The sequence below is a fragment of the Dermacentor albipictus genome, chromosome 7 (assembly GCF_038994185.2).
Source record: "Dermacentor albipictus isolate Rhodes 1998 colony chromosome 7, USDA_Dalb.pri_finalv2, whole genome shotgun sequence".
Lineage (NCBI taxonomy): Eukaryota > Metazoa > Arthropoda > Arachnida > Ixodida > Ixodidae > Dermacentor > Dermacentor albipictus.
In genome coordinates, this window is record NC_091827.1 from 84252995 (window position 1) to 84280070 (window position 27076).

Below are 27076 nucleotides of genomic sequence, written 5' to 3' on the forward strand. Positions count from 1 at the left end.
ACAGCGGGTGCCAAATGGGGCGTTTGTGCCCGCTGCTTCAGCTATTTCACCGCGCCGGCAGCCAGCGTCCGAGCTCCAAGAGCAGGTGCCCTATTGGTTGGGCGGCACAATAGCTTCATTTACAATCAAACCCGCTAGTGGGTAAGGGCCAATATTTGAGGAGCAGGCAAGCGAGCACGCTCTAAGAAGGAGCGCGAGGTAACGTGCAAGCGCCTGCACGGGTGGCACTCGCAGAACCCAAAGAAGAAGAACGAGACCGAGGAAGGAGCTTCAGTGCCCCAGCTCGAGATGTCAGCTCCTAAGAAGCCCACAAAATGCCGCAATCACTCGTCCAAGGGTACAGAATCGATACCTTCAGTGTCCCGGCTTGGCAGCAGCCGCAGTGTGAAGAGAGACAGGACGCCACGCCGTGGCCCGGCGGTCATAGAAGGCCGTGGGAGAAGCAGCAGCCGCGTGGCTGGCGCGGGTGGCGGACGCCGACGCGGTAGGTGTGACGGCGCCTGCACGCTCTCCAAGTCCTCGCTGCGCGGTACGCCATCACCGCTTCCAGCTGAAGACGTCTCCGTGTGTAGTGTCTCTGCGACACCCGTGATGACCCCTACAGGTAACGACTCAGTCCGGAGCCACGAATCAAAGGCATCGGACTTCCAGGTTGCTGGCAGTGACGACAAGCACAGAGACAAAATACCGAGTAGCAGCGCCCTGAAGGCCGCTGAAGACGCGGGCTGTAGGGAAAACAACAGCAGGGTGGCAGACGAGGAAGGCGAGCGGGGGCGTAAGAGCCGCGATGACGTCTCGGTGATCTCCAAGGTCTCGCCGCACTGCGGACCTTTATCGTCGCTGCCAGACGTCAGCGCGGACGTCTCGGCCACCCACGAGACGCCCACTAAAGGCCAAAAGGACTGGACAAGAAGTCCTGATTCGAAGCCTTCGGCCTTACGTCTGACCGCTAGTAATGTCACGAACAGAGTGAAGACGTCGAGCCGCAGCTTGGCGACCACCAAGGAAGCTGGCAGAAGCAAAAGCTCCCGCCGAATGAGTGACGTGCGAGGTGAACGCAGGCGCCGTAGTTGCGACGACGCCTCTACGGCCTCAAAGTCTTCACCACATGGCACGAAGTCATGGCTGGTTCCACTCGACGACGCGCCCACGGTCTCCGTGTCCTCACGACATGGCACGACGTCATGGCTGGTGCCGTTCGACGAAGCGTCCGTGGTTTCCAACTCCTTGCCGTGCGGCGCGAAGTCGTCGTTGGTGCCAGCCGACAATGGTTCCACGGTCTCCAAGCTGTCACAGCACGGTTCGCCAGCACCGTCGATGCCAGCTGATGACGTCTCTATGGTCACGTACCACACAACTTCACTCGAGACACCGCCACCACTACTGCCGCATGAGCTGCAGGCAAGTTGCGTCGTAATGGTGTCTTGGCAAAGGTTGCAGGATGGCAGCTAGCTTGTGAAATGCCACAACGGTAGGTTAAGGCTTCCTGTGTACACGCTGAGTTGCACAGTAAGACGTCTGTGTAAACAACCTTTTCTCCATTGGAGCCGCAGTTAACAGTGGCGTCTTTTCTTTCCTGTTTCTTTTCACGACTAAGCGGAAAGGCGCTTCAGGCCATCCCGAATTTTTTTTTTTTGTGCTGTCATGCACCGCCGACGAAAACAACCTCCGGCGCCGAAAATAATTCTGGACAAAAATCTAGAATGTCTTTTTCACGTTCGAAAAGACATTTCAGCTCTAACTTTGCGAGCTCTGGCTGGATTTCATGGCAACGCCCATGCACCTATAGTCACATTACGCGAGGAGCCCCATCTGAGCATAATGCTTTAAGGGCGTTTTGATGGCGAGTGGGCTCGTCGCGGCATCTCGCGGAGGCCGCGGAATCTACGGAGAGTATGGGTTTCAATCCCGAAACTTTATGAGTATAAAGTTCTCATAGGTTTTTGACACAAAAGGTGCATTGACATTCCCAAATCGTGCTTTAGATTTTCAATTCCGGATTTTTCTGGGTTTAATGTTCTTATAAACATTTAACGCCAAATGTGCATTGACTTCTCTAAAGACGTACGTCGGACCATACAACGAGACAAGCCAAATCAACAAACTATCAGACAAGTTGACAAAGCACGCAGCGAGGTCCGATGAGACGAAGCGTTGTGGTGGTTCATATGTGCCGTCATGTCCCAGAAAAGAATATCAAAATTTTTTTCACCTGTGCCAAGGCATCCATATCAAGGCACTAAATCGAGCAAAGGTAACTAGGTTCTTATTTATTTTTTTCTGTTTTGTCTTCTATTCGCGAGGAGACATTTAGCCTCTTCGATTTTCTTGTTCTCGCTACCCGCGGGCTGCCAGAGCCAGCCAGAGCTCATGTGTTTTTCTCGTGTTGCCCCGACCACCGCTCGGCGCACTTCGGTGCGCGTTCTTTTTTCTGCGCGGATACGTGCACCTCATGCGACGCACCGAGTCTCCACACTGTGAGGTGTGCAATGTGACTGAGACTATAGGTCATGTGCTTTGTGACTGCCCTAAGTTTGTGGAAGAGCGTGATAGGTTGGTCAAGGACCTTACGCGTCTCGACAGCGCACCGTTGTCCGAGGACGTTATTTTAGGCCCTTGGCCAGACGCTCAGTCGAGTTTCAAGGCCGTCAAGGCATTACTGACCTTTTTAAAAATTACGGGCCTGGACTGCAGACTTTGAGCATGCCCAATTGCTTGCCATATTTTCTACATCTTCCTTCTATCGTCATCGTCACCCATCATGCACCTCTTTCTTCCCTCTTTCTTTCCCACTTCCCCTTCCCCCAATGCCGAGTAGCTGGCTAGAGGAATATACCTCAGGCCGACCTCTCGGCATTTCGTGTCATTAAACTTCTTTCTCTCTCTCTCTCTCTCTCTGGCCGGGTGGATTTTGACTTGACAGAGTTTTGGGCGCTTTCTGGCTAGCAGACGAGAAAAAGAAACAATGGTCGCTCGCCGCCGTCACTGTGGGGACTTGACAGATTGCAACGCGTTCGCTTGATGGCATCACGTTCACTTCGATGTTATCGCAACCTCTCTGGAAAGTCCTTTGTCTCGCCGGTGTAGGATACCCATAGTATGCGTATGGTTCTCTGTGAACCAAGCATCTCACGTTTTCTTCGATATTCCTTTGGTAGCAACATTAGGTGCCCAAAGTAGGCATTAGATTGTGACCAACATGCTTTCCTTTGCATTTTTGTTTTTCATTTCGGTGCCCCCGCCCCACAAAAGAAGACATTGTTATGGTGCAGTGAATTGTTACATGGTGAAAGTTTGATTTTTATGCTACTTCTTTTGCGAAATGTAATGTGCCACGGCACTCTTCAGTTGCGGGATACTCTTATTACATTATTACGATAGCAGTTATATGGACAGTCCAGGCGCATTCCTGCCGTCGCTGCCATGTTCTGTATAAAGTCCAAGGGCGATAACATAGTCACCGCGCATCGCTTGCTGTATGTGTTAGAGAAAGCGCGGGGGGGGGGGGGGGCGGTATGGTTGAGCTGACAATGGTGGCTCAGTGTTGTGTGAGCAAGGGAGAAAAGCGGGGAGGAAGCGCCGCCTTCCGTCGCGCGCTATGCATCGGGGGAAGTAGAGGGGGGGAGGGGGGGCGGACCTCAGGATTGTGTGATCTGTGAATCTGTGATTGCGCAATGTGTTTATTTGCCTTGTTTGACACATTATATAGAGCGACTTTTTCTTAGATACGTAGATTTATTGGCAACTTATACGCATATTTAAATATATTGTCGCGAGGTTATGTGTATACGTGCAGGGAACGTTGTTTCTGCAGTGACGCTTTTTTGCCTTTTATCAAGCTGTAGCTTGGCATTTGTATCTTCCCTATATCTTCGCATTCCTAATGTATGTTTTGCAGAACTTTTTTCTTTTATGTTTGCTTCCTGTTGCTACAATAATTTCGGTGCAATTACTCACAATACAGCTGCTTCCGCGCTACAAATTGTAGCGAAGGACAGCGTCATGGTGATATCTTTCTGGCCGTTGCATATGTACAAAAATGTAAACAAGGGTCTTGAATGACAAAGCTTCATTAAAATATTTGTCCTCTATTTGTTCATGTTATGGCCTTCACATTTTTCATATGAGCGGCATGTACTACTTTGCTGGTTTCGAACTGCTATAGTGCTTAAGTTCGAGTGGTATTTTCTTCACTTACTAAATAGACAAAAAAAAACATGGAAACATTGATATCTGTTATTTCTGGGACAACTTGTGGGACATACGAATATATTATTTTATCAAAAAGTACATATATTACTTGTCTCGACAGTGCGTAGCGTTCAACAATTCGTTTCCGGCATCTTTGGCAAGGGAAATGTGGTTATGATTCATGTATTTGATGCCCCGATAAATTCTATAAGGAGGAATCCGAGCTGCAACGTAAGCTCCCCCCCCCCCCCCCCCCCCTCTATCGAAATTTCTGGTTACGCCACTGCTAGCCACAAACCTGTACTTTTCCGTACGTCGGCGTTTTGCGCTGCCTTTATGCGGTGAGGTTGGGTACCAAAATATCGCACGAGATCGCATAAACCACTCAATATCGATACTGAACGTAATGCGAGTCAAAACCTTGCGGCCGCAGGCATCCGACCGAGGCGGGAAGAGTGGAGAGAGGACTACTCCGGGCCGCACCAGTGTGGTTCCTGAGGAGGCTGGCGGGAAGGCCAGCGCTTTGGACGGGCGTGACGACGAAAACATCAGCGCGCTCACCGGGCACACCGCGGTGCACTGGGCGTCGTCATCGCCTCCTTTGCCGGCAACAGACACCACCGCGATACCACCATCGGCACCGCAGGTTAGTTTCCGTTATGTGGCCAGTGCTAGCAGACTGTCATGCGTTGAACAGGGCGCTTTAGCTAGTAGGCAAACATGTCGGGTCACCGGAGACGTGAACTACGAGATTTAGATGCGCTCGTCCTGTCTGCTCCTAGTCTCTGTCCGTGTCACTTCGCGCTACAATCTCCAAGATCATGTTACGAGATACCATTTACCCACGCCGCTGCATGGACGCTGCTATCTCTAAACACGCATAACCACGTCGCCACGGTGCAATTTCAGGCTTCTCTTTGCCGACGGTGGACGATGTGCTTAGTAAATGCAGAAAAGCGCTGTTTTTCGCTTTCTGCGTGCATTATCATTCTCCAGGGATGCAACTTCTTTAACCAAAAGCACGAACGGAAAGCTTGCACTGGAGAACATACGTACAGCCTTCTTTTAACCTGGCAGTGGTAAGCCAATGCTCTAATTTGACGAGCGTGACTCCTCCGATGAAGCGATGCTCGATTGCGCCTACTTGTTCTTTCTTCTATTTTCTCTTATCACTCTCGGCAATGTGTAATCTGTCCTTATAGTCGCTGTTATGAGCTATCAATTTATCGACAGTGTTTTCACGGCTATTAAAAACTTACCTTTGTTTCTCGCTGCATCTCGCAATCATCGGCTCCTCTGAACATATGCAATAGGTTAGCCCCCGGGGCGCATAAGCAGCGCGAACGGTCAGGTCTGTCCACTTAGTTACGCTATTGTACGTTATATTGGCTTATCGGTCATCGAATTAGTCATTTGGATAGAAAAGAAGAACAGAAGCAATTAAACATTTGCGCCGAAATGGCGTTCGTGTTTTGAGCTTCAGCGAAACTTATGTACTTGCCACAACACTCAGAAGATGTCGTATGCGTCTGAACCGGTAGCGCCATCTTTTGCGCTTCGGCGGCTAACCGCTGTAAGCTGTTTATACTCTACAGCAACTACTCTGGTAGCTAGATCTGACGTTTGTCCTACCCCAATGTCTGTGATACGTCTTTACGTGGGTGTTCTCGTCGAAGTAAAAATGTTCGGTAGCGTGTTACACTCGTGTAACACGTCAAGGCGAAAGCCTGCTGCACACATGGTAGTGCATTAAGGTATATGATCGGAGGGGTGAGACTTCTTGAAAGACATAACGAGCCGCAGTATGAAGTAAACGTGTGACACTGCAGGTCGGTCTCCTCAACGACACATGCGAGCGCAGGACTACCTAAAGCTTCTTTCGTTCTCTCTCTCTTTCCGTCTTTCTTTCTTTCGTTCTTTCTTTGTTCTTTCATTCGTTCATTCTTTGTTTAGTTCCTTCCTTCTTTCTATTTCTTCATTTTCCTTTCTTTCCTTGTTTCGCTCTCTCTCTTTCTTTATTTCGTTTCTTCGCTCATATTCAGCCATTGCACCTTTGCTTGCTTACGGAGGTATGAACCATTCCTGATGATATTTTTTGGCCTCATTAGACTAGACGCCACTTTTTTCGGGTGTGGGCCATCGCAACAAGTCACTTAAGGCTTTCCTGTTACAAAATGCCGCATATTAACGATTACGCCACGGTCGACATTTCACGCCATCAGCTAAACAGAATATGTTTGTTTGCTGTAATAATAGGCTCTTTGGTAGCTCTGGTTAAACTCTGCGCCACTAGGTGGCTGCACCAATCCGGCCTCATAGGTTTGCATCTCCTGTAACCACGGAGGAAGGAAACGAGAGGCCCTGACGTCACTCTTTGTGAAGCAAAAGTGAAGCTGGAAGTTGGCGTTGCTCATGGCGATGCTCCACCTTTTGTGCCACCCTCCTCTCTTGTTTACATCTTTCGCGAAACCACGCCGCGCTGCGCGTGGTCTCGCGCGCGGAGCGCGCGCGCTCGCGCAACATCCGGCAGAGCACGGTGCAGGTAACACAGCGCAACAAGACACGGTGACTAACGCAAACCCGCCCACACAGCGCCTTTGCCACGGCACGAAACCTACCAGAGCAACACGTGTGAGCGCTCAAAAAATCAGAACAACGCCGCCATTGTGGCCCAAAAGGCGTGGCCATGCAGCAAACAAAATAAAAAAAAAAAGCAGCAAAAAAATGAGAACCTATACGTCATTTCCGCCACACTTTTCTCCTAGCGCGCGGAGGGGGTAGGGCCTCTCCTTAGTTTCCTTCCTCCGTGTCCTGTAACCCTGCATTGTGCAATTGGCAATATGTCTGCGGACACGCTAAAACTCCCTAATAGAGAGTTTTACAGCATTGTCCCTAAACTACGTAGTATTTACGGACTACGAGGTCACTGGAGCCGTTGACGGCAGGTGCAAGAATGGAGCGCGAAAAAGAAGAGAATTTAGGATAGGACAGATGGCCGCTACTTATTGACTATAGGTGATTTCACTCTATTATTGGCTAAGTTAATCGAACTCTGATTTTCAAATAGCATCTAACTCTTTGTTTTACTTGCGTGTCCTGAATTTTTTGTGGTTGTTTTCTTTCGGTCTTTTTTTTTTAGGACCATGGTTTTGACTGTGTTGCCGCGGTATTGCTTCCTATCTGTACTTGAATTCTACAGTGAAGTTGTTAGCCTCTCGGCGGTCTGCATTTTTCGTGTGCGACCGTGAGCAGAAATTATCATCATCAACAATGGCTCATATCCCCCCTCCCTCTTGAGCAAACAAAAATGCAATGGCTCTCAGCTCTCACAATGCAGAGGCTAGAAACACTCAGCAAAGTGAAGCGAACAGTGCATACATTAATTGGAGTCACGCATGCAACGTACCGAACAGCATACGTTACAGTAAAGAACAGGTCCAAAACAAGCATCTATCGTCATCAGCAATGGCTCATATCCGCGTAAGCAAGCAAAAATCCAATGGCTTATACCTCCGTAAGCAAGTAAATAATGCTATGGCTCATATACCCGTAAGCCAGAAGCTCATTCATTTAGCGCTCAGCAAACTGAAAGGAACGGTTCATACATTCATTGAAATCCCGCATACAATACATAGAACAGCATGCGTATCATTAAAGAACAAGGCCAAAAGAAGCGTCCGAACTATCAATGAAGCATTGCATGCCCCCCTCAGCAGTTGCAGTGATTTTGCAGCAGCTTCGCTGGACATCCACTTTTGCAGAGCGGGATGACGAGTCAACTTTTTTCTAATTTATCTCTCCTTTGAAAGCCTTGTTCGCCTTGCGGATCTACCGTTATTGTGTTATTTGGAAAAATTTTAGAAATGCGTATGCTATACGCAGCCCGTGTTATCGTCCTCGAAAGAATGCGACATCCTGTAATAAATAAATAAATAAATAAATAAATAAATAAATAAATAAATAAATAAATAAATAAATAAATAAATAATCTAATTAAATGAGTTGGTGAGTCGATGAGCAACATATTGTGTCCTCGATCAATCAAATGATGTACATGATGTAAACACGGCGAGACAACACAACACCGAGAGAGAGAGAGGGGGAGGGAAGGAGAGAGAGGAAACATTATTAATGAATGGTCCGGCACTTTCGTTGTGGTGGCCTCAGGTGGCGGCAGATGGGATGGGCGCTGAGCAACAGCTCAAGGTCTATTTGAAAAAAAAAAGTTGACAGTCACTTAGGCATTCTTACGTGATCCTAAAGCGAAGGCATGATGCTAAGATATAGCCTTAAAATAAAGCCCCATCTCTTTCCGCCTTAATCCGCCTTGCTGTAACTTGTACCAATCTTAGAGCACCTTACTCCACTTTGATCCACTTCAATATATCTTCATCCCCTGTAATCTACTTTAATACACCTTAATCCGCTTTAATACATCTTAATCCAATTTTGGGAGTGCGCCAGCTCCCACGCCGTGGCATTTCACAGTGCGAGCCGCAGTAGGCCCAGCGCCGGGAACGTGACGTCATCGCTTGGTCAAGGGGGGTGGGGGTGGGGGAGTGGTACCATCAGATGATAACGCCGGGTGCCGGATCTTTCGCTTCATGGGGCATAAAGGGCTTTCGCCTAAAGAAAAAGAAATGAAATAATAAAAGTGAATTATAAGGGTAATGATACAAGCATGCTCAACTTCATACCAGCCGTAAACAGCCATTTGGACCAACTTGCACTAAATGGTTGGAATTAGACTACACGCGTAGTGTACCGCCTATAGAGAGGAGCCACCTAGCGGGCGCTTCCAACAGTACGCTCGGGAGCAGTTGCAGACGACAACCCTTTGCAGCAAGGATGGCTGAAGTTCACGGCTGCGATTTCTCTTTTGTTCGAGTGCCAGACTGCTTCTACCATGGTGACAGATGTAGGGAAGACGCTAGCCTCTGTGGGAGCGGGTATGAACACGACGTTACCTGTGTTTGGGACAACCCGGTCCACATACGTGCCAGGTGCGTCCCGCAGACAAACGCTATGAACCCCATTTACAGGAAGTGGAGCGCATGTTAACTAGCCGCTAAGTTTTGTTAAGTAATGCGATATCTCGATCGTCTTTTTTTTTTTATTCTACCCTTGCCGTAATTCTGCTTCTGTACCTCAGTAATGAGCGCCCGTCGTTAATGCAGACCTATATCTCAACCAAATCCGCACGGTTAAATGTCTGCACATGCCGTTGTGAGCTTTCTGCCGACGAGTACATTTGAATACTTTGTTTAGCGCAAAACAACAGACACAAGAAAGACGACAGGACAAGGCGCTCAAAGTGTTCAAAGTAACAAAGTATTCATGGATTCGCACCAACTAGCCCGCCAACGCTTTGTGAGTACATTTGACTTCGCCGAATAAGTGCAGTCGAAGCCACCTCAAAAGGGTAATTGGGAATTTATTCATGGAAACGCGTAGACTAGTCAACGAAGTCACCAAAGGCAAGGGTTAATAAGAGCGCGTGTTAGCGCTGTACCGCCGATGCAATTCTGCCGCATACGCCGACGAACTGCCGTTCGTGCTGCAGTTTTTGCAATTTTAAATTCCCCAAGGTAGCTGCTTCGAAACGTACAAAGCTAAAGTCTGACAATCTTTTCAGTACTTTTTTAAAATGTTACAAGACAGAGATGCCACATGACATATTAGCAGCGCCAGTCAAAGTAGATTTGCGCTGGCGGCAAGTCCAGGTTCAGTCCTCTGCGGCGTAGGTATAGTAAGAAAGAATTCAGTTGAGTACAACATGTACATGCCAAAAGGGACTACGTTGCAAAACAAACAAATCACTCTGCGTGGTAAGTCTGCTCAGATAGCATCGACGTGTGACGACTTCCCAAACGTGACGCGAACTTTCCGCGAAAATGGAACAAAGATATCACATGCAGCAAGTATTAGCAATTCTCGCCCTGAACTACCCATATTCTAGAACACATTTCCCAAAAGAACAATATCTAAGATGCCTTCGGGAGGAAAGAATAAAGCTATTAAAGAAGCATTTGCTTGGTATTATTCCGGTAGGACACAGTGTGATTTAGACCCTTTACAAACGAGGCAGGGTGAAAACCTCGCATCTCAAAGAAATCAACAGCAGTTATGCATGAAGCAACTTGCAATAGTTCAACATGCGCGAAGCCACACATAAAATGGATGCAAAAACATGAAGTGCGCGACAGCTGGTGCGAGGACTTACCGGGCCGCACAAGACCAACAATTTCAGTTCCTGCAAGCTCCAGTAGCTTTAACATACAGTACAGTGCGCTTGTGCAGTCGTGCTGCATAGCTAGCGCAACGCGGTGATGAAGCGACAAACAGTACAAGCGGCGAACGGCATTCAGAACTTTAGCGAAATGTCTTTAAACCGCATGCTGCACTGCAGCCGAATTTCGTCACTTACCCGCCTAAATATTATCGAGTGGAAGAAACACCAACGAGACAAAGGAAAGGATGAAAATAATAAATTTCCCTCCGAACGGCCGCAATCCATTGCTACCTTTGCTCCCGCCGATAAGGCTTTGCGGGGAATGGTTAGAACCGTATCGCCGGTATTTGAGCCCCCTACCATGCAACAATTCTTCTTCGACATTCCTTGAAGCTTTGGCCACCCTCCAAATGGGAAGAGTGTTGCTTATTTTGCTCTGAAAACGTGAATAAGACAGAGAAGCACGATCCACGACGCAGCAAACTACGGTGCGCGACTGGCTCCTTTCCCGAGTGTTCTGCGCAAGGCCGCCACTGGTGGCGCGTCCATCGCGCACAACGCGCCTAACGCGACAGATCCGGTCGGTTCCTCACCATGTGACGTTCGCGTTGCTTTCTGCCATGTGCAGTCTATACCAGCTATCCCAGTTCTCACTTGTACCAATAGAATAATGAAAGTAAGGTGCCATTAAATTATTTGATTCAATTTGTTGCATCGTTGCAGGTATGCGGTCCGAAGACAGCAACGCCTACCTCATCCAAGAAAACCACCAGAGCCCGGACGAAAGCTCCGGGTCGGTGGGCCAGCGTGTTATACACGAACGAGATGTGCATCGTAAGACGGCTTTCGTGCTTGCGTGCCGACTTGCGCATATGTGATCAGCTTCGTTCGTTCACGCCCTTCTCAGAGCATGGCTTCCGAGATTGCGCCGGCGCACCTTAGCACCGTTTCAATTTCGGAGGCCACGAGAACGGCGCTTCTAAAGCAGCGGCCGTGTGGTGGCTGGTCAGTGTCGGAGTGTCTATATAGGTAGGGTGCCTTGGTGTGCCTTATAGGGCGCCTCAATTTCCTCCGCGCCCGCTGCTGCGAGCAGCGGGAGAGGAGGAAATCGAGGCACCCTATAGGTGTGTCTAGAGTTACTGTATATGTTACCATCATATACAGTAACTCTAGGTGTGCCTATATAATGCCGTCTGATTTTCACGCTGCAGTCACGTCTAATAACGTTCGGTTGGGTTGCAGCCAAGAGACGGTAACAATTTGGAATTAACTTTAGATAAGACTACACAGGGTAGCCATCACACGACGAGCAGTGGATGCCTAAAGTATGTACAGAAGATATGTTCTTGAGCAGAAACAGCACAAAAGAATTGTACGTATAAGAAATGGACGGACAGTGGTGGTGACCAAATGTCTACTGTTTCAAAAGCAATGTAGTGCACCGCTCAACAAGAAAAAACAAAACAATAGACAGCATATGAGCATGCGTGGAACTGACTGAAGGAAATAATCCCAATAAGAATGATATCTCCTTCGTAAGTATATTGAAATGGGAGGAAACCTTACGCATGCTTTGCCACTTTTCTGGGTGTGGACGGCTTAGGATATCGGTCGTGCGCATCTCCTCATCATATTCTGACACAATGGCACAATCTTTGAAAAGTGGTTCACAGCCACATTTCATGCAGTGCAGAGACAAGTGGTATATTTTCCTCTTTGCTAGCTCACTGACATTATTTGAATGTTGCATTCATTGTACGTCTTGTTCCTTTAAGCTGCCTCTGATCAAGTCATGAACCAACCAGCCCGAATGCGTATACGCTTCTGTAGATATTACGTTCATGCGGTAGCACCTTTAAAGCCCGCAAAAACCGGAAAACTAAATCGCCTTAATTTGGAATGGCAATCCTTCAAAAACTCTGTTGACATTTATTTAGCGGAGAGATGAAGGGTATTGGCAGAAAAAGAAATGCAGCTCAAGTACTCATTTGTGAGTTTGAACCATCCGGGCATCAGCGGAAGCTACAGCATCAACGCCCACAGACACTTCTACGTGGTTGTCAACTCAAGAAAACAGCGGAGTTTGTCCCTTAAAATTACTTTTGCAAGTGCTGTGGCAAGCAGGTAATTTTCGTATTTGCTGCGCTACCAGTAAATTCTGGACGAAAAAAAAACTTTTTTATGTAGGGCACAGCGCACTCAAAAGGACTGAAATGAATGAAATCTTTAGGACTCAATAACAGTTTTTCCAATGGAAGGCATACCATTAAATGAAAAACTAAAGGCTTATTTGTCTTTTCCAGGTAAATAGTACTCAGAAGTTATGCTGGAGGCGTTCACACCGTGTACGTCTCATAATCCCGTGTCTTCACAGTTTCCTTTTAACAGTTTGGCTAACGTTAGCATAGACCCTGTTCACATTTGCCTGTGTGTTGTACTCCATGTACTTCATTTGTGAGCTCAGTGCCTGTATCGTACGTGCCACGTTCGTAAGCTTTCGCGTGCTACTTGACCTTAACAGTAAGAATTGCTATATTGCAAAAGCACGTGCTCGTAAACAGTAAGCATCACACACATATTTACGCCAACTACAAGAAAGGAAATATTTTAAAAATAAGCTTCAAAGTTACAGCATGTGTCTAGCAGCACTGAAAGTAATGACAATCGATTGAGCAATCCACTAGCCTCTGTTCTTGTGTCAAGAGGTATCTATACTGAGGAGCGCATTATATTTGTTCTTTGCTCTAGCTTATTACGGCAAACTGTAGGACATCTCGGTTCACTTCATAATTCGATGCATGCATGATAGTTGTCATGTAATAAAGACCCTAGCCCTAGGCCGAGCACTCCATGGGTGCTATAACGTAAAGCTATTCCAAACTTTTCCATTCCAATTCTGCAATCAGCCATCCACGATTGGTTAAAACCTTTTTTGGACCACCCTCACTTCGCCTGTCTGTCATGCGGCGTCACGAAAACCGCGATAGCCCCCCATCTGATATGACGTGTACACGCTGAATATGCCTGTTTAGACCGCAAAAAAAAAAATTCTGATTAGACGCCTTTTCGCCCTTTGCCCTCTGCCATTGTTCAAAAGTTTTCGGGCTTCACCCACCTCACATGTCTGTCACGCAACGCCAGAAAACCGCAAAAACTCACCGCGTCAAAGTGACGTGTATGCGTTAAACATGCATTAATATGCTGAACAAAACTGGACTTTTTTCTGAATAGCCGGAGTCTGTCCCGTTCCGAAAGGAATAGAAGATGGCAGCTGCTGATCGCTCAGGCACTGGCTACTCGCACCAGCCGGAGAGCAGGGGTTTATTTACGCATGAAAAACTTTTTGCGGGGTCGTATAACGTTATCGAGCCCTTTCGGCACGTGTACGACATCGCTGTGCCAACTCTTCTTTGCTGAGGATCCGTTTTAGTGGCATTTTTAACCATCCGTTGCACGCCGCTGCAGTTTTAGACAAGGCATCGCAAGATATTAGTTAGGGAATGTGGACCGATCGCAGACGCGGGCACCTGTCTCTTCATGCGGTTATCTATAATCAGTGCGCTGGCTCGGCCCCATCGAAACCCTCTCCACTTGAGCGTGCTCCTCGCCTCTTGTCAGCCAACTAGACAAGAAAGGCCGTTCAATGTAGGCAATGTTCGTTTGAAAAGCAAACAAAAGTGACCTCCTATAAACGAGGAGATCGTTTGATTGGGCTGTTCAGGCAACGCTGCGGGCTACTGCCCGATGCTTGCGTCGGCGGTTACGTAAGTTCGACGTCAGGACATTGGAATAAAAACACATTGGAATAGTTTTACGTTATAGGGCCCTATATTATATCATCATCATCATCATCATCATCATCATCATCATCAGCCTGGTTGCGCCCACTGCAGGGCAAAGGCCTCTCCCATGCTTCTCCAACAACCCCGGTCATGTACTAATTGTGGCCATGCCCTGCCTGCAAACTTCTTAATCTCATCCGCCCACCTAACTTTCTGCCGCCCCCTGCTACGCTTCCCTTCCCTTGGGATCCAGTCCGTAACCCTTAATGACCATCGGTTATCTTCCCTCCTCATTACATGTCCTGCCCATGCCCATTTCTTTTTCTTGATTTCAACTAAGATGTCATTAGCTCGCGTTTGTTCCCTCACCCAATCTGCTCTTTCCTTATCCCTTAATGTTACACCTATCATTCTTCTTTCCATAGCTCGTTGTGTCGTCCTCAATTTGAGTAGAACCCTTTTCGTAAGCCTCCAGGTTTCTGCCCCGTAGGTGAGTACTGGTAAGACACAGCTATTATATACTTTTCTCTTGAGGGATAATGGCAACCTGCTGTTCATGATTTGGGAATGCCTGCCAAACGCACCCCAGCCCATTCTTATTCTTCTGATTATTTCCGTCTCGTGATCCGGATCCGCCGTCACTACCTGCCCTAAGTAGATGTATTCCCTTACGACTTCCAGTGCCTCGGTGCCTATTGTAAATTGTTGTTCTCTCCCGAGACTGTTAAGCATTACTTTAGTTTTCTGCAGATTAATTTTTAGACCCACTCTACTGCTTTGCCTCTCCAGGTCAGTGAGCATGCATTGCAATTGGTCCCCTGAGTTACTAAGCAAGGCAATATCATCAGCGAATCGCAAGTTACAAAGGTATTCTCCATTAACTTTTATCCCCAATTCTTCCCAATCCAGGTCTCTGTATACCTCCTGTAAACACGCTGTGAATAGCATTGGAGATATCGTATCTCCCTGCCTGACGCCTTTCTTTATTGGGATTTTGTTGCTTGCTTTATGGAGGACTACGGTGGCTGTGGAGCCGCTATAGATATCTTCCAGTATTTTTACATATGGCTTATCTATACACTGATTCCGTAATGCCTCCATGACTGCTGAGGTTTCGACTGAATCAAATGCTTTCTCGTAATCAATGAAAGCTATATATAAGGGTTGGTTATATTCTGCACATTTCTCTATCACTTGATTGATAGTGTGAATATGGTCTATTGTTGAGTAGCCTTTACGGAATCCTGCCTGGTCCTTTGGTTGACAGAAGTCTAAGGTGTTCCTGATTCTATTTGCAATTACCTTAGTAAATACTTTGTAGGCAACGGACAGTAAGCTGATCGGTCTATAATTTTTCAAGTCTTTGGCGTCCCCTTTCTTATGGATTAGGATTATGTTAGCGTTCTTCCATGATTTCGGTACGCTCGAGGTCATGAGGCATTGCGTATACAGGGTGGCCAGTTTCTCTAGAACAATCTGTCCACCATCCTTCAACAAATCTGCTGTTACCTGATCCTCCCCAGCTGCCTTCCCCCTTTGCATATCTCCTAAGGCTTTCTTTACTTCTTCCGGCGTTACCTTCGGGATTTCGAATTCCTCTAGACTATTTTCTCTTCCATTATCGTCGTGGGTGCCACTGGTACTGTATAAATCTCTATAGAACTCCTCAGCCACTTGAACTATCTCATCCATATTAGTAATGATATTGCCGGCTTTGTCTCTTAACGCATACATTTGATTCTTGCCAATTCCTAGTTTCTTCTTCACTGTTTTTAGGCTTCCTCCGTTCCTGAGAGCATGTTCAATTCTATCCATATTATACTTCCTTATGTCAGCTATCTTACGCTTGTTGATTAACTTCGAAAGTTCTGCCAGTTCTATTCTAGCTGTAGGGTTAGATGCTTTCATACATTGGCGTTTCTTGATCAGATCTTTCGTCTCCTGCGATAGTTTGCTGGTATCCTGCCTAACGGAGTTACCACCGACTTCCATTGCACACTCCTTAATGATGCCCACAAAATTGTCGTTCATTGCTTCAACACTAAGGTCCTCTTCCTGAGTTAAAGCTGAATACCTGTTCTGTAGCTTGATCTGGAATTCCTCTATTTTCCCTCTTACCGCTAACTCATTAATCGGCTTCTTATGTACCAGTTTCTTCCGTTGCCTCCTCAGGTCTAGGCTAATTCGAGTTCTTACTATCCTGTGGTCACTGCAGCGCACCTTGCCGAGCACGTCCACATCTTGTATGATGCCAAGGTTAGCGCAGAGTATGAGGTCTATTTCATTTCTAGTCTCGCCGTTCGGGCTCCTCCACGTCCACTTTCGGCTATCCCTCTTGCGGAAGAAGGTATTCATTATCCTCATATTATTCTGTTCCGCAAACTCTACTAATAACTCTCCCCTGCTATTCCTAGTGCCTATGCCATATTCGCCCACTGCCTTGTCTCCAGCCTGCTTCTTGCCTACCTTGGCATTAAAGTCGCCCATTAGTATGGTGTATTTGGTTTTCACTCTACCAATCGCCGATTCCACGTCTTCATAGAAGCTTTCGACTTCCTGGTCATCATGATTGGATGTAGGGGCGTAGACCTGTACAATCTTCATTTTGTACCTCTTATTAAGTTTCACAACAAGACCTGCCACCCTCTCGTTAATGCTATAGAATTCCTGTATGTTACCAGCTATATTCTTATTAACCAGGAATCCGACTCCCAGTTCTCTTCTCTCCGCTAAGCCCCGGTAGCACAGGACGTGCCCGCTATTTAGCACTGTATATGCTTCTTTCGGCCTCCTAACTTCACTGAGCCCTATTATATCCCATTTACTGCCCTCTAATTCCTCCAATAGCACTGCTAGACTCGCCTCACTAGATAACGTTCTAGCGTTAAACGTTGCCAGGTTCATATTCCAATGGCGGCCTGTCCGGAGCCAGTGATTCTTAGCACCCTCTGCTGCGTCGCAGGTCTGACCACCGCCGTGGTCAGTTGCTTTGCAGCTGCTGGGGACTGAGGGCCGGGGTTTGATTGTATTGTTCATATAGGAGGTTGTGGCCAAGTACTGCACCAGGGTGGCCAATCCTGCTCTGGTGAGGGAGTGCGTTACTGGTTCTGGTCACCGGGATCAGGCCACACTCCAGGCCTGTTTGTGCAATTTTATCAACACGCGGATTTTTTTTCTTTTTTTTAAAAATCCGGTGGAAAATTGCCGGCACCGGGATTCGAACCACGGACCTCTTGCACGCGAGGCGGGTGTTCTACCTCTACGCCACCGCTGCACTATATTATATTGTTATTCTATTGCTCGTGCCGTTCCTCATCTTCTTTCTCTTCTATTCTCCTTCGTGTCTCCGCCTGTCGGCAATGGTCTTCAATATATTCCCAAGGGGCCAAGATGATCACCCGGTAGCTGGTTCTTGGTTGTTTACTTCGAGAACGTATACCTCTTAGGAACTGGTAGTTTGATCGTCTGTCCAGAAGCTAGTCGTAGTGTACAAACGCGCGATACCATCCTGTACTGGGTGCATTGACAGAACTCTACCCAGCTTCCATAGTAGCGGACTTGCGCTGCCATCACGCGCAAGCACCACGTCACCTTCGTGTAGCCGAGGTAGTTCACGAACATGGCTGATGGGAACATTTCTCGGAGGCGTTGTGTCCACTAGTGCTCCGCCTTACAAAACTATGCTGCGGTTAATGGTTCAGCAGTAGAAAAGTACTTCGACGACGCGTTTCCAGCAACACGATAGACCCAACCAGTGACTCTCAACAATTTCTTCAGGGTACTGTGATAACATCTACTCCAGTGTTCGAAACAGAAGCTGCAGAAGGACACACCGACGTCCCTACCGGCATTGTTGCCAGTTCTTCAAGTTGTTCTGCAATCCAGTGTATTCAGAAGTAGGTATTGCTTGTTGCGAATCATGAACCCAGGTTGAACCATACAACCATAACTTTGACGCAAAAAGACAAGGGAACGACTCTCCTCGGGTTACCAAAGCAGCTGGGTTGTCTTTTCCGGCTTCGTGATTCTACTGGATCGGTTATTTCAGGCGATAAATATCGGAGGCTCGATTAAGTGCGAAAAGCTATCTTTTTCTCGGCCTACAACGAATCCACTACAAGACGACGAGCGAGTTGCTCCAAAGGTGAGCTCGAACAGAGCTCTGCAATGACACTGTCTTGACGTATCCGCACAACTTCGTGCCGATGACGCAGGCTAATAGCTCCAGATGTGGAAGCGAAGTCTGCTTTAGTGGTGCAACACGGTTTTTGCTTATCAGGAGCTGTGTGCTGTAGGTACCGTTTGCTGAACACACACGTATAAGTAGACACAGGCCCCGCACGTCTCAGTCTTGCCTCGAAGAATACGTGTTGCTTGACTGAAAAGACTGCATCGTTCGCTCGCAGGAAGACGTAACATTGAACGCTGCAGGGGTTCATGCTAGCCAATTGAGTACGCCAGCTGTTGCAGTTTGTTTATTCCTCTTGCGGAATGGCATCGTCCCATTTGCATTTCCTCTTCCACAGGTCTTGAAAAAGCAGCTTTGCTTTGATCGTAAATGGTGCCAGATAACCCAAAGGATCGTACATTCTTGATATGTGTGAAGTACCACGCTTGGTAAAAGAATTGTTCGCTGCGAAGTAAGACGCTTCGCGTACAGTGAGAATAATCCGGTCGCCTTCACGTTCCTATAGTACGCCTAGAACCTTGATTACGGGACCCTCTCCGGCTTCGTCTTCTATAGCAACCTTGTCGCACAGGAAGCGTTTCCGGAAAGCATCAGAAATGGAGGCTCAGTTGCACAGTTCCAGGCTTGGTAAAAGAATTGTTCGCCGCGAAGTCAGACGCTTCGCGTACAGTGAGAATAACCCGTACGCCTTTTCGTTGGTGGGGTTCGCCTAGAACCTTGATTACGGGACCCTCTCCGGCTTCGTCTTCTATAGCAACCTTGTCGCACAGGAAGCGTTTCCGGAAAGCATCCGAAATGGAGGCTTAGTTGCACAGTTCCACGCTTGCTTCGGAGAACATATTGCGCGTTTCACTATAGATTGTTGCAGATTTATCCACATTTGGAAGTCCGACGATGAAGTCGTCGCCCTAAAAGGTCTTTGCCAAGAAAGCCACAATCTCCGAATATCGCTCTCGACAAGCGACAAGGTAATGGCGAATGATGGCTGCTAGCAAAAAAAGAACAGCATCTGAGGGAACCAGTCAGTCCATAGGAATCGCAGCCCGTTGTGCCCATCCGCACAAATAAGCATGTGCAAGTATGTTTTTTTTTATATCAGCAGTTAGGACGACTGTGTGACAGCGAAAGACGATTGAGTAACAGCTGCCTAATGTTAACGCTGAGCTTTATACTCTTGAACAGGACATCATTCAGGCAGCAATGACCAAGTGCATGCGAGGAAGTGTGAAACGCAACATGATGGTTTGTCTTGACAGCGTCTCGGCGGACAGCGGCATGATGGGGCAAATAATGCATCTTCCTCTCGCAGGTGCTCATCTCTCACTTGTTCTGCGTGTCCTTCGTTAAAGTAAGCTCTGATTGCCGTGTCATACCGTTTCAGCAGTTCGGACTGTTGTCGAAACCTATTGGGTTGGGCTTGCAGGTGGTGCTCGGCTAACTTTCGATTATCGCCGCCTGAAGGCACTCCTGGATCTTGTACCATCAGCGGTAGCTGGTAGCGACCATAAAACTTGATGATGCTCTTTTCAAATATCTCAAGTTCTGGGTGAACTTCGCCGTTATCCACTGTAGCTTGGCTAGTTCCAATGATGTGGAGACGCCACATCGCAGACGGATCACAGCCAGGAAGGGAAGTCGTACTGCAAGTCAGGAAGGGAGCAGTCGTAGGCGTTGTACCTCCTTTGAGTTAAACGGTTCCCTGAACGGTGCATCCGAACTTGATTTCCAGGGTTGTTAGGTTGCTGATTAAATGATCAACCTTTGCAGTGACTACCTACCAATACACGTTGGAACCACGTAAAACACTTATTTCGTGTGGCTACCGTGTGTAGGGGGGAAAGTTGTCCGCAATGCCGTGCTTGTTTTCACACGGGAGCGGCAAAACTGTACTGCAGAGTGGCAGACCTGTCACCATGCATAGTTAAGACGCCTCCAGAGCCTCAACAGTTACCGCGATATCACTGCATTGGCCTCGCAGAGTCCAAGCTACCAGTCGGGTGCGCCTGACTTGACGTGGCTTCGCGTAGCCGAACGCAACAAGAGATATTTCCTCGTTTCCGATAACCGGGCACTTAAGGTCCATCGAAAGATCCGTTCGAGTAAAAGCGCGCGCGGGCTGCCGCTGTCCAAAAGGATGAGCACGATACACCTTCGTGATTCGCACTCAATTCACATCATTCCGGTCTGGAGAAGGACTGCATCGACTCCGCTAAGGGCACTTCGGACAGATGTTTAGGAGACTGACTCGTGTCACGAGATACAAGGCGCGGCACATCTTGATCCACTGTCGTCACGGCTGTTATTGCTGATGCTACTAGCTTAAATAACTCGCAGAGGATGGTCAAATGGCAACGATGACATTTGCTACACATGACGCTTCTCGATAGCAGTCGAAGGCTAGCCACACGATTGGTCCTGCCGCAACGGTAGCAACAACGAGCACTGCACAATCGAGCCCTTTTATCACCGCCAGAACTTTGGGAGTTGTATTTCGCAATGGTATGGCGACAACTGTTGCATAAGAGGCAAGCTTCTTCAGTAACAGCGACAGGCTCGGTAGCAAGCGCGGACGCCATCGGCGGCTGTTGTCCCGTTGATGGTGGTAGAGATAGGAAGTCGTGTTTAAGTAGGAGACGTCAGGATGCGGACGCTCGCGCCCTGGCATGTCCTTCCCTTTTATTTGAATCTGGACACTCAGAAAGTTGGCGTTTCTGTGGCCTGCCGAGCATTCTCTTTAGGAGTCGTTTCACCTGACCTGCGACGCCTGCTTAGACATCTGCCGATAAAGTATCGGGAGGTATTCGGGCAGGCACCTCATCATCACGTGGAAAGACTACGTTGCTTTGATCGGGTGAGACGCCCAAACCTGTCAATGCGGACACCCGAAACTGGGTCTTGTTGTAGAGCAGCGTCGAAGTTTCTCGACCTCTGCCGATGACTTGACTGGTGGCAAGGTAAGGAGGTGTTCAACGTGCTCGTTGATGAGCAAGTCGCGTCGACCAAATCGCTCTGTCATTACCTTGATGGCGATGCTATAATTTTTTTTCCGTCAGTCGAATGCCCTCGATTGGTTTCTTGGCGATGGCAGTCAGCAGATATTATAACCAGGTGCTTAAACTTCTCTATGAGCAAAGGCTCTGTGTTAAGATGAATTCTGGCGCTAAAGTGAACCCAGAGGGACGGCCAATCGCGAAGTGTGCCGGAAAAACGCAGGAAGTTGCCGTTTTGGCAGAAGTCCCCGATTAAAAGTTTTTGCCTCCGTTGATATGCGTGGGGAATAGTCACTTATCTCACTTACTGCTGGGGTCTCGTCGCTACCGGTGTCGGCACTCGGTGGGGTTGCGTCCGGACTTGAGGTAGTCCTCGGCGTTCTTTGCTTCGCAAGCTCTCGAAGAAAGAACCGTGCCGCCGACACCGCGTAGGACACCTTTCCATCGTATTCGGCCGTTACATCGAGTTTTTCCCAGTAAGCAGCGTCGTCGAAGATTTGCTTGTCGAGGCTGACAAGCTCCACATTCTTCTGAATAAGGTAGGTAACGCGCCAGTCCAACTCGGAGGCATCGGGAGCGGAGGCCTGCAGTTCGCCGGTGAGAAGCGTTTTCGTGACACTGGCCCTGATGACGCCACGGTTCTTGTGCAACCGCCCTACGGGTGACATTGAAACTGGAAGACTTGGAAGGACGATGACCGGGAGTGTCGGCACCAAAAGAAATATGGCTTAGAAGAACTTTCTGTGGGCCTAGTTGGGGCATATTCGACAAAATTTTTAAGTGCGAAAAGAAAAAAAAAAGAGAGACATGGCCCAAAGAGAAGGTTTGTTTCGGTCTTGTCCGGTGCTTGAGCTTTTGTACCGTGTCTTTCTTGCGCTTGAAAAATTTACCAAAGGAAATGTCGCGTAATAAAGACCCGAACTCTAGACCAAGCACTCCACTTTTTTTGTTCGAGTGCTCGTTCCCTTCCTATTCTTCCTTATTTTCTCCTCTATTCCCTATCGTCGCCCGTTGGCAATGATCTTCAAGAATGGCTATTACTCAGCTTTTTATTATATAGGCTGTTCGTCAGTCCTTGAAATAAAACACTGAAGGGCATGGGTATAAGTTAGGAAGGTGGTCCAATACAGTTTCACTCGATTATCAAGTAAATACTGCAGTATGCTTTGTTAAAGAACCCCAGGTGGTCAAAATCGTCTAATTCGAAATCGCTTACTATACGGCGCGCGTCGTTATGAGATCATGGTTTTGGCACGCAGAACTCAATTTTTGTAATTTCTTTCCAATAAATGTAGATACATTCCATTTTGGTAAACGCATTGTCCTCGCGCTATCAGCGCAATGCATCACCAGAATTCTGGGACAGATAAACGTCGCGCCATCTTTCGGCAGCAGCACCGAGTCCTACCGTAAGTGATGAGGAACAGACGAAAAAAGTCGCATCTCACGAACAAAATTAGCTGCCGAAAATGATTCGCGATTATACATACCAGGAAACTGGTAGATTCTGGTGAAATTTCTGTAGCGGGCCACAAACACCTAAATTCCCAGGTCATTTGAATATTTTCCTATGGACCATGATACTATACGAAACAGCGAGACTCTCTGATGAGACTATTTCGTATGCTCTGTTGTAAAATATTCAAATATCCAGGGAATCTACGTGCTTTGTAGCACGCAATTGTAATTTCCTCAAAATGGCCCAGTAAAAATAAAACCATGCAAAATGTCTGGCGCACATCTGATGCAGGGCGTGCAGAAGCAGTGAGCGTCGAGCAACGCAGCGTTCGGCGCGGCAATGAAATGTGCGTCTGAGCAAGCGACGCAAGCCTGAGCCTTAGAAACAGCTCGTTTCTAAGGCAACACCGCATTTACTAGAGGCGCTTTTGTACCGCTTTGAAGCATCGTACTCGTGGCTCAGTGGTAGCGTCTCCGTCTCACACTCCGCAGACCCTGGTTCGATTCCCACCCAGCCCATCTTGCAAGAGTTGAGCCGAAGCCACCTAGAAACAAGCGCAGCTGCTTATGTACCGCCGCGACGCCGCGAGCGATGGCGCGAGTTGGAGCCCCGTTTCTCCTCTGTCGTGACGTCTCGTTGTCACGTGGTGTGGCATGGGGTCAAAGGTCATTGAAGGCGACACCGACGCGCCTGAGGAGCTGGGTTGAGCTTTCGTAATATGCTTCGCTTAAAAAAAAAAATAAAAAACGCAGTGCCCTTCCTCTCCGTGAAGGATGATCAGCGAAGCTGTGTATGTGAGCCCCTTAATGGCGAACTGCACCTTCGCCGCGGGTAGGCCCGGCATTGCACTATCTTCGGGACCGGTCCACGTATGGGGAGTGCTTAACGCCTGCTTCATCTCCGCCGCAGGTCGGCCCGACATTGCACTGTCGTCGGGATCGGTCCACGTATGGGGAGTTTTTTTTTTTCTTACGACACGAAAATTTCCTTGGGATAGAGGTATACAGCTTCGCTGTAAAACGCTCGCACACCTTGATTTCGGGACGGGTTAAAGAACACCAGGGTGTCAAAATTAATCCGAGGTGCGCCACTACAGCCTGCTTCATAATCTCATCGTGGTTTTGGCACGCACATGCCCATAATCCAAGTTTAATGCTTCTGCTACAATGCGATGTGGCATGTCGGCCAATGACGATGCTCAACCCTCTCAGGGGTTATGAAATATGGAGCCCAACAACGCCCCAAGCAAACACCTTTCCCTTTGTGTTTTGTGTACTATGCAGACAAACCGCAGTGGTGCACGCAAGATAACGTTTAACATAAACTCACCACTCTCGTGTTGGACAAAACGTTGAAGAAATTAAACATTCGCCGTCATGATCGTCGCTAATTATCGTCATTAAAGCAAACAGCACAGAAAGCTTCGCCTACATCCATTGCCACAACGCGTGGGATCTGAATATTCTTTTTGTAATACTTAATTAGCCGATTCACGAAAGCTCTACTTCACATATTCCAAAATGTGCGTTGCATCTGCATAATTCTTTCTTACGCAGATTCTGAGACCCAGTACCAAGAAAGAAGACGTTCGAGGGGATCGTGCCAAGAAAGTCGTTATCATAGGCGCCCTCTTCGTGGCTTTGTGCGTGCTGATCTTGGTGGCGTTGAGTTTACTTGGCCGAACTAGAGGTGGGGGCCCGCGACTTTGTATGACGGACGACTGCTCGGCGCACAGGAGCCTCCTGAGCGCCTTCCTCAACAGCAGCGTGGACCCGTGCCAAGACTTCGACGCGTTCGTATGCCCGCAGTCGGGTGCGAGCTTCACGGAAGCGCCCGCCGTCGGCGTCACCAGGTCCACCCTTTCGCTCATGCGGTGGCGTTGGCTGGACGGCTTGCGGAAGCTACTCGAACGCGGGAAAGAGCGCCTGGTCGTCGGGGGAAGAAAAGCGCTGTTCATGTACACGAGCTGCATCACTCAGAAGAAGGAAGCGTCGACCAGAGACGCCGTGACCCTGTTCATGGGCAAGCTGAACTTGCGACGACCTGCGGAGCCCATCCCCGATGGCCACGCGTTCGGAGTTCTTCTTGACCTTGCGTTCAAGTGGAACGCGCCGCTGTGGTTCATGGTCAGCCTGCTGCCGCAAGACGGCCACCACCCGCATCGGCGACTCCTCTTCAGCACGAACCCTCTGATGGCCGAGTGGCAGGAGTCGCTGGTAGGACTGAGGAGCGTGCGCGAGTACCGCGAGCGCTGGAGCGAAAGCCAGGGACCCCTTCCCAACGACAGCGTGGTCGCGCAGAGTTACGCGTTGACATTGACCATCTTCCGCACGTTTCTGAACCAATCGGCGGACGGGGCTCCGTGGCAGTTTTTCCTCGAGGACGCCGCAAAGCACGTCACGTTTTCCGAGAACATGACGCTGCTGCTAAACGAACACCTACAACCGAAGCGGAATTTCTCCGAACGAGACGTGATCGTCTTCGAGGAAACGGGCCTCTTGGAAGCGCTGAACGTTTGCTTCGCCTTGTACGATGACTCGGAATTGCTGGACCACATTCGCTGGCTCTTTGCGGAGACGTACGGCTCGATAGCCGACCCGTCACGGCTCTCGGTTAGCCTCCACGGCGACGACTCTAAGAGAGACAAGAGACGGCCGTACTACTGCGCCGCCGCGGTGGAAGCCAGCTACCCGTTACTGGTTAACGCGCTGTTCGCTTTGTCGCGGTTCACCCCCCAAGAACGGCAATTCCTCGTTGACCTGCCAAACAAAGTTTACGGAGAGGCGGTCAGTTTGTTGAGAAGAGCCGATTGGCTCGACTGGCGCACCAAGAGCAAGGCACTCGCGAAATTCGAACACCTACGGACTGTGCTGTGGCCTCGGGAGGACCTCCTTAAAGACGCTGGTATCGCCGGCGTCTACCACGATTTTCCCGATAGCGCGCCTTCGTTCGACGCCTTCTGGGTCGATACGCGACGGGCCATGAGTGACTTCCAAGCCGGACGTGGGTCGGCAGCGGCCTTTGAGTTGACGAGCGCGCCGATCAGCTATGTCTTGCCGCTCGTCAAGTACACGCACGTTCTCAACACTGCCTTCGTTTCAATGGGAGCCCTGGAGATGCCGCTCTACTACAGCTCGGGCACCATGGCGATGCTGTACGGTGGACTCGGCTACCAGTACGCCCAACAGATCGTTCGGGCGCTGGACAGAGTCGGCGTGACGGTGGACGAGCACGGAGACCGTGTGGAAAGCTGGCTTTCCGCCTCGTCGGCAGACGGCTTCGAGAAGCGAGTGAGGTGTCTCGGTTCGGCGGAGGGCGACATCTTTCCGGAGGTGCCCGCCCTGGAGGTGGCCTACGCGACGTACGTCAGAGCGGCCGCGGAAGGAAGAGACGAGCCCGGTCTGTACGCGAATGTCAGCGAAGCGCAGATCTTCTTTATCACGATGTGCGTCGCAATGTGCCGACTGCCGAAGGCGAGGAACTGCAACAAGGCTGTCATGGCGTTCCGCCCTTTTGCGGACGCGTTCGGCTGCAAACCGGGCACCAAGATGAACAGGCCGCAGAAGTGCAGCTTCTTCGAATAGCATCGTCGGTGATGAACCAATGGTCGCTTTCTTTCAGCTTTTTTTGTTTTGTTTGCCCCTCATTTACTACGCCCCGCATGGAAGTCGCAGGCTTCTTTCTTCTGCCGCCATGCAATGTGGACAAATGGCACAGTTCGCGTCAAAGGCGGTCGTTTTTTTTACTTATGATTCTAATACTTTAAGATTGATTTCCTCAAGCGATTGATTCCACTGGCAACTAAGTGTTTTATCTAATGTTACACGTGAAAGCATAATGGAGTGCGCAATAGCATTTCTTTTCGTTGGTATGAATTGTGCATACATGTTTCTTTTTCCTGCACAAGATTTCAACCGTGACTCGCGCTTTGATTGTTAAGTATTATATAGTGAAATGCGACTTTACACTCTTACGTTAAGTTCTTATGGTGTTTATAAGTTTGCCTAATTATTTCAGAGCTAGTTCTCAAGGCAGGGGAGTGCTTGGCCCCCTTAGTCGTGTGTGTATATAATATTTCAATGTGATTAGCATTTCTTGGACCCTTTACCCACTTTTCGATATGCATCCCGTTTCTCTCGCGTGCCCAGTGACCCAAGCTGTCTGCTAGTTTGGGCCTTTGCTGTGCCGCCGCAATCTTGCCGAGCAGACAACACTGACCACTGGGCATGTGCT

General features: G+C 48.7%; 1 protein-coding gene across 1 annotated transcript; it reads left to right on the top strand.

The window, feature by feature from the left end:
* Positions 1-213: 213 nt before the first annotated feature.
* LOC139048042 (neprilysin-2-like) lies at positions 214-26714 on the top strand. The gene is made up of 4 exons (XM_070522426.1): positions 214-1401; positions 4625-4837; positions 11147-11257; positions 24400-26714. Exons 1-4 carry the CDS (start codon positions 289-291, stop codon positions 26425-26427), a joined length of 3465 nt encoding a protein of 1154 aa, XP_070378527.1. The 5' UTR covers positions 214-288; the 3' UTR covers positions 26428-26714.
* The last annotated feature ends 362 nt before the right edge of the window (positions 26715-27076 follow it).